Genomic DNA, 7,635 nt, shown 5'->3' with positions numbered 1-7,635 from the left:
GATGTAATGGGGCTTGGGTTAAATGTTAGACAAAATGGACCTTTAGGCTAATAATGTCAAAAGAAATACCAATAGCTCATTGCATGAAATGAATCGCCCCTTTTTTTTTCAATCCCATAACTCCCAGGCACATCAACAATCGAAGCCAACTCTACATAAGAACCTTCACATAGGCATCAACCCAACTTTCTCAACACTACTAAAAGGACACTTCAATATTTTTTTTATATATATATATATATATTTTGTTTTTTTATATATATATTTTTTATGCAGCAAAACATAACTAAACTTGAAAGATAAACACAACTGCCAAATCCTTGTAGCAATACTTGATAATTTTCACGCAATAAAACTCAGGCATCCTTTTGACTCAAAATTCAATAATAAAGTTCAAATAAAAAGGCTTAGGATGCAAATTTGGGTATCAGACAAAGAAACAGTCAAGGCTCAGATTGGTTAACTAGGTGAAATATGATCAAGATAGGCTTTTAGAAAGTCAAGAGGGGTTAAACCTAATTGCCCTTCTCATATTAATGCCGCAAATTCAAACGTGGTCTCGACATGCATAACAAAACAAGTTCTAGAATATCAAATCATGTGTGATATCACTCATTCAAAGCAAATAGAGCCATTATAAATGTAATACTCATTAGGCCCAAAAGCTTACAAAAAAAGGTAAAAATATGTCAAATTTTTAAACACCCTTCATTTGAATCAATAGTCAAGAAAACATATTACTTGCACTAGCAATAGAATACCATTCACACTTGCATCTTGACTGAATCAATACGAACCTCAAAAAGTCTTGAAAAATTAGAAACTAGACGAATTAACTCAAAAAAACTGACCAAAAATACTTAAAATTTTTTTCTCTTTTTCATTTTTTTCTTGTTTTTTTAAAAAACTAGAAATTAAAACCAACATGATCTCCCTCCCCCGCACCTAAACATCGCCTTGTCCTTAAGGGAAAAAATAAAAATAAAGTGTAGAAAGAAAGAAATACTCCCCTAAAGAAATACTAAGTATCTGGTGGGAAAGGAGGCTGGAAACGAACGTGCTCAAAATAGGCTGCCAGGTTCTGACCCATGCGGGACAAACGTCGATCCATCTGTTGGCTCTGCTCCGTACGAGGACCGACTGCTCGGAGATTCTGCTGATGGTTGAAGGTTTGCTGCTGATCTCGGCGAGGGCCAACGACTGCTGCTTAATTTGATCCTACCTGTCACAAAGAAATTATATCACGTAAATCACTTTTAACAAATCAACAAACACAATCAAACTACTAAGAACAATAATTCTTGGGTTGCCTCCCACGTAGCGCCTTTCTTTAATGTTTTTGGCTAGACAAAATAACGCTTCAATCAGAGTATTCAGGCACTGCAAGGGTCACCTCCTCAACATTATTAACTTCAAATCCTTCATAAAAAGATTTGAGACGATGACCATTAACCTTAAAAATCTTGTCAGTGTGAAGACTTTGAATTTCTACTGCACCATGAGGAAACGCAATAGTCACAATAAAAGGTCCAATCCAACGAGAACGCAATTTACCAAGAAAAAGTTTAAGTCTAGAGTGAAAAAGAAGTACTTTTTGACCAATACAAAAAAATTTTCTTGAAATTGCTTTATCATGAAACGCTTTTGTCTTTTCCTTATAAATGCGAGAACTCTCATATGCATCATTTTGGATTTCCTTCAACTCTTGCAATTGCAACTTCTTGTGTTCTGCAGTTTCATCCATCCGCATATTGTAATTTTTAACTGCCCAATATGCCCTATGTTCCAATTTCACAGGTAGATGGCAAGGTTTACCAAAAATTAATCGGTAAGGAGACATACTTATGGAGGTCTTAAAAGCTGTATGGTAAGCCCAAAGTGCATTATCTAAGCGCAAACTCCAATCCTTTCTATTGGAATTCACCGTCTTTTCAAGTATCGACTTGATTTCTTTATTGGAGATTTCTGCTTGACCACTAGTCTGCGGATGATAGGACGTAGAAACCCGGTGAGTGACGCCATATTTCTTCATTAATGCTTCTATTACTCGATTGCAGAAGTGTGTCCCTCGGTCACTGATAATTGCTCTTGGCATGTCATACCTGACAAAATATGAGATTTAATAAAATCAACTACAACCTTAGCATTGTCAGTCCTAGTTGCCTTAGTCTCTATCCACTTTGAAACATAATCAACTGCAAGTAATATATACATATTACCAAAAGATGAAGGAAATGGACCCATAAAATCTATACTCCATATATCGAAAATTTCACAAACCAATATAGGAGTAGGAGGCATTTGATCTCTATGGCTTAAATTACTTGTCTTTTGACAATTTGCACATGATTTACAAAATAAGTATGCATCACTAAACAAAGTTGGCCAAAATAAACCACTCTAAAACCTTTCTTGCAGTTCGCTTAGGGCCAAAATGTCCACCACACGCATATGAGTGACAAAAAGATAAAATTGATGGAGCCTCTTCTTCAAACACACACCCGCGAATAATTTGGTCAGAACAATATTTCCACAAGTATGGTTCATCCCACACATAATATTTAACATCACTTTTAATTTTTTCCTTTTGAGCTCTAGACAAATCATTAGGTAGCGTTTTAGTAACAAGATAATTCACTAAATCAGCATACCAGGGAGTTGTCTTTTGAACTACAAAAAGATGCTCATCTGGAAAATTGTCCTTCAAGGGAGCAGGTCCTTCACTATTGATCAAACGACTGAGGTGATCAGCAACCATATTTTCAGCACCCCTTTTGTCTTTAATTTCCAGATCAAATTCTTGGAATAGGAGAATCCACCTTATAAGTTGTGGTTTGGCCTCTTTCTTGTTGAGTAAATATTTCAAAGCTGCATGGTCAAAATAAATAATGACTTTAGTGCCAAGTAAATAAGAACGGAATTTTCTAAAGCAAACACAATAGCTAAAAACTCCTTTTCCGTAGTCGAATAATTGCACTGAGCACCATCCAAGGTCCTCGAGGCATAATAAATGACATAAGAAGCTCTGCCCTCTTTCTGGCCAAGTACTGCACCAACAGCAAAATTGATGGCATCACATATTATCTCGAAAGGAAGACTCCAATTTGGTGGTCGAATCACTGGTGCTGAAGTCAATGATCCCTTGAGCGTGTCAAATGCACTCTTGCAATTATCATCAAAATGAAATACCACATCCTTTTGAAGTAATTTGTATAGAGGATGGGATATCTTTGAAAAATTTTTGATAAAATGTCTATAAAAACCTGCATGGTCAAAAAAAGAGCGAACTTTCCGCACACTTGCGGGGTAAGGTAAACATTTGATAATTTCCACCTTAGTCTTATCTACTTCAATTCCTTTAGCAGATACCACATGGCCTAAAATTATGTTTTGATCTACCATAAAATGACATTTCTCATAATTTAAAACAAGATTAGTCTCAATACACCTTTTAAGAATTTTTGTGGGGTTAGTTAAACATTCATCAAAAGAATTACCATAGACAGTAAAATCATCCATAAACACTTCTATGATATTCTCCACATAATCAGAAAATATACTAACCATACACCTTTGGAATGTAGCAGGCGCATTACAAAGGCCAAAAGGCATTTGTCTATAGGTAAATGTACCAAAAGGGCAAATAAATGTGGTTTTCTCTTAATTTTCAAGCGCCACTGGAATTTGTAGAAAATCTGAAAAACTATCAAGACAGCAATAATGAGATTTTCCTGCCAACCTTTCCAACATTTGATCAATAAAAGGCAATGAAAAATGATCTTTACGAGTTAATGCATTTAATTTTCTAAAATCAGTACAAACTCTCCACCCATTTTGAATTCGAGTGGGCACTAACTCACCTTTAGGATTTTCAATAACAGTAATTCCTGTCTTTTTAGGAACTACTTAAACAGGACTAACCCACTTACTATCCAAAATGGGATAGATTATACCTATGTCAAGAAGTTTTAAAACTTCTTTCTTCACTACCTCCATCATTGGTGGGTTCAATCTCCTTTGAGCCTCTCTCGAAGGCTTAGCACCATTTTCTAACAAGATGTGATGCATGCAAGTGGCTGGATTTAATCCTTTTATGTCAGCCACTGTCCATCCTAGTGCTTCCTTGTGGTCCTTCAACACCCGAATTAGTTTTTCTTCCTCTAAAGTAGTCAATTTACTGAAAATTATTACTGGGAGTGTATCTCCATCTCCTAAGAATGCATACTTTAAATTATCCGGTAACTGCTTTAATTCCATCTTTGGGGCTTGCACAATAGATAGCAAAAGTTATGAATGAGACAAAGGTAATTCCAAGTAAGACACATTGAAAAATTCTGGACAAAGAGAATTCAAATAAAAAATAACTTCCTGCAATTCAAAAGGAAAAACAAACTTCCCTTTTATCTTTTGCAAATTTTCCTGACAGAGACCAGTAGAAATAGCAACCTTCAACGCATCATCATTATTAAATTCAAAATTTTGCTATACTAAAGAATCAATTACATCTATAACAAAAACTGAATGAGATTCACCAGGATATTTCATGGCATCATAAATACTAAATTTAATAACATCACCATCAAATTCCATAGTCAATATGTCAGTGAAAACATCAATTTTTGTTCTAGTAGTTTTCAAAAATGGCCTCCCTAACAGTATTGGAGATGAATTAGAATTATCATCCTCCATATCAAGCATATAAAAATCTGTAGGAAAAATCAAATTATCAATTTGCACTAAACCTCCAAAACTCCATCAGGGTAGGCATTTGATCGATCAGCCAGTTGAATTATTACGCCCGTCTCTTTTAAAGGCCTAACGTTCATCAAATTATAAATAGAACGAGGCATAACATTTATCAAAACACCCAAATCCAACATAGCTTTTTTAATTTTAATATTGCCTATTTTGCAAGGGACAGTAAACATACCCGGGTCCTTGCATTTAGGAGGCAATTTTTTCTGCAGAACTGGCGAGACATTTTCTCCCATATGCACTTTCTCGTTTCCTTTCAACTTTTTCTTACCAGTGCATAACTCCTTCAAAAATTTAGCATATCTAGGAATTTGCTTAATTGCATCTAAAAGAGGGATATTTACCTCAATTTTTCGAAAAGTATCCAAAATCTCCTGTTCTTGCTCTTGTTTTTTGGACTTTGCCAGTCGACTAGGAAATGGAGGCGGAGGTGTAACCACTTGTGTTGATTTTTCTCCAAAATCTGGTTGTTCCAAGGCCCTAGGTTGAGACACATTCCCCTCTTTTTCGAGCTCTTCCTCGATTGCTTGTTCAGAAATTCTCTTGCTCGGCTCAGGCAACTCTTTGCCACTTCTTAATGTGATGGCACTGGCATTTTGCTTGGGGTTGACAATTGTCTGTGAGGGTAGCTTTCTAGATAATTGGGACTCCAATCTATTGACTGTGGAAGCAAACTGGCTCATTTGATTCTCCAAATTATGAATGCTAGTTTTCGTCTCCTGTTGAAATTGTTGAGTGTTCGTAGTCAAAGATTTCACAATATCCTCAAGTGACATACCTGATCTAGGAGCAGATTGTTGCTGTGAAAGTTGAGGTCTAGGTTGATATTGTGGTTGTTGTGGAAATCCTAGTGGCCTTGCTGCATAACTAAAATTAGGATGATTCCTCTATCCTAGATTATAGGTGTTTGCATAGGGATCATATCGCCTCTGAGGTGGTCCTGGAAATCCAACTGCATTAGCCTGCTCAGTCGAATCATCTTGGAGTGTGGGGCACATATCTGTTGGATGACTCGAACCATAGCAGATTCCACATGTTTTCAATTGCTGCATTTGTCCTATAGCTAACTTTTCAACCAAAAAAGTTAGACAATCTAATCTTTGCTCTATTGAAGAATTACTTACCTCATTGACTCTACGAGTTGGTTATCCTGCCTGTCTCCAAATTGTTGAGCATTTGCAGCCATACTCGATATCAAACTTCTTGCCTCCGTGGGTGTTTTATTCACTAAGGAGCCCCCACTGGCAGCATCAATAATTTTTCTGTCAATTTAGGACAGACCCTCATAAAAATACTGGATGAGGAGTTGGTCAGGAATTTGATGATGAGGGCAACTAGCACATAGTTGATTGAATCTTTCCCAATATTCATGTAGAGTCTCTCCATTAAATTGTCGAATTCCACAGATGTCTTTCCTAATGCTTGCAGCTCGGGATGCAGGAAAGAATTTTTCTAGGAAATACTTTTTCATGTTTGTCCATATGGATATTGACTCAGAGGGCAGATAATAAAGCCAATCCTTAGCTTTATCGGCTAAAGAAAATGGAAAGACTCTTAATTTAATTTGCTTCTCTGTGACTCCCTGGGGTTTCATTGTCGAGCAAACCACATGAAATTTTGTGAGATGCTTGTGGGGATCTTCACTTGGTAAGCCATGAAAAGAAGGAAGTAAATGGATTAGTCCAGATTTTAACTCAAATGCAACCTCTAATGTAAGATAAGTAATGCATAGAGGCTGTTGATTTAAATCCGGTGCAGCCAATTCTCTCAATGTCCGTTCATTAGCCATGGTGCTATTTATCTCTTCTACCTCACTAAATGAATTCACAACATCTACTACTGAATTATGTCCAGTAGATGAGGAGGATGCCTCTGCTTGTTCTCTTGTTGCTTTTCTGAATGCACGAGCAGTCTTCTCTATCTCAGGATTATATTGCAGTTCACCTGTACGAGAAGATCGAGGCATAAACCAGCAACAATAAAATAAAAATAAAAATAAACAAGAAAATAAATTTATTTTGACACCAAATCCCCGGCAGCAGCGTCAAAATTTGGTGGGTGTCAAACCAGCAAAAATAAAATTCCTACTCTTTAGTCACGAATTAGGTCCACTATGGTACTGGTGCAGGGACTTAGGCTGTGCAATGGGTTACTAACTTCACCTTGGTGCCAGAGTTTGCTTGATCCGATATACCAAAGTATCTTAATTACATGAAAGATAAAATTCGAATATAGCAGTGAGCAGGGTCGAATTCACAAGGATTTGGAAATTTATTTTGAATGAATGTAACATTAAATAAAAATGAGGGGAATTGATATGGAACTGTCTACTTTAATTGCTCAAATTACAAATAAGACAATCGCAGATAAAATAAATAACAATAAATATAAAGTAAATTAACGGAAAGAAAATCTCTAGTCAAAGGTATAATCTCCACTAATGGTTCGAATCATTAATCACAGATGTAGGGATAAAATCTTTCATTTACAAATAAACTGGTTATGGTTGTCAACAAGCTCTGACAACCTGCCTAACTTTTCTGATTCGATAACCACAACAAGTTCTGTGGTTATTGCCCTAGCCAATTAAGTAGTCCTAAACACGCTCTTAGGATTTAATCTATTGACAGCATTAATCATTAGACTGGCCACCAATTATAACCAACAAACACACACGCTCGATTTATTTAGGCTATATCATATATTTTCTCAACAACAACTCAAAAGTTTCTACTACAATTGAATCATGTTACTTGCCACATGCACTAAAATTACCCAAAAATTACAGATTGAGCATTCTTAGATGGCTGTTAATTACTCACACAATTAAACAGTGATCAAGTATTTAATTGCAAGAAATAATCATATGCATAAGTGAAC

General features: G+C 36.1%; 2 protein-coding genes across 2 annotated transcripts; both read right to left on the bottom strand.

Moving 5' to 3' along the window:
* Positions 1-1,360: 1,360 nt before the first annotated feature.
* Positions 1,361-4,257, bottom strand: LOC140008896 (uncharacterized). The gene is made up of 4 exons (XM_072053799.1): positions 3,954-4,257; positions 2,985-3,263; positions 2,652-2,868; positions 1,361-2,102 (listed from the first exon to the last, which is right to left on the bottom strand). The coding sequence occupies exons 1-4, from the start codon at positions 4,255-4,257 to the stop codon at positions 1,361-1,363; spliced, it is 1,542 nt and encodes a 513-aa protein (XP_071909900.1).
* Positions 4,258-4,482: 225 nt separating this feature from the next.
* LOC140008895 (uncharacterized) lies at positions 4,483-5,941 on the bottom strand. Its single transcript, XM_072053798.1, has 3 exons — positions 5,880-5,941; positions 4,931-5,622; positions 4,483-4,706 (listed from the first exon to the last, which is right to left on the bottom strand). The coding sequence occupies exons 1-3, from the start codon at positions 5,939-5,941 to the stop codon at positions 4,483-4,485; spliced, it is 978 nt and encodes a 325-aa protein (XP_071909899.1).
* Between the last annotated feature and the right edge of the window lie 1,694 nt (positions 5,942-7,635).

This window comes from Coffea arabica, chromosome 6c (assembly GCF_036785885.1).
Source record: "Coffea arabica cultivar ET-39 chromosome 6c, Coffea Arabica ET-39 HiFi, whole genome shotgun sequence".
Taxonomy (NCBI): domain Eukaryota; kingdom Viridiplantae; phylum Streptophyta; class Magnoliopsida; order Gentianales; family Rubiaceae; genus Coffea; species Coffea arabica.
This window is presented reverse-complemented; position numbering and strand designations above follow the sequence as displayed.

What these genes read in the sequence shown, in the direction of transcription:
- LOC140008895 (XM_072053798.1), bottom strand. Translation starts at nt 5,941, where the DNA reads ATGGCTGCAAATGCTCAACAATTTGGAGACAGGCAGGATAACCAACTC. An exon ending in CAACTCGTAGAGTCAATGAG is followed by an intron (nt 5,623 to 5,879) that starts GTAAGTAATTCT and finishes TCCTAATTTTAG; the next exon opens with TTATGCAGCAAGGCCACTAG. An exon ending in TCCTAAATGCAAGGACCCGG is followed by an intron (nt 4,707 to 4,930) that starts GTATGTTTACTG and finishes TTTTTCCTACAG; the next exon opens with ATTTTTATATGCTTGATATG.
- LOC140008896 (XM_072053799.1), bottom strand. Translation starts at nt 4,257, where the DNA reads ATGGAATTAAAGCAGTTACCGGATAATTTAAAGTATGCATTCTTAGGA. An exon ending in TTTAAAACTTCTTGACATAG is followed by an intron (nt 3,264 to 3,953) that starts GTATAATCTATC and finishes TTGACCATGCAG; the next exon opens with GTTTTTATAGACATTTTATC. An exon ending in TGCCTCGAGGACCTTGGATG is followed by an intron (nt 2,869 to 2,984) that starts GTGCTCAGTGCA and finishes TTGACCATGCAG; the next exon opens with CTTTGAAATATTTACTCAAC.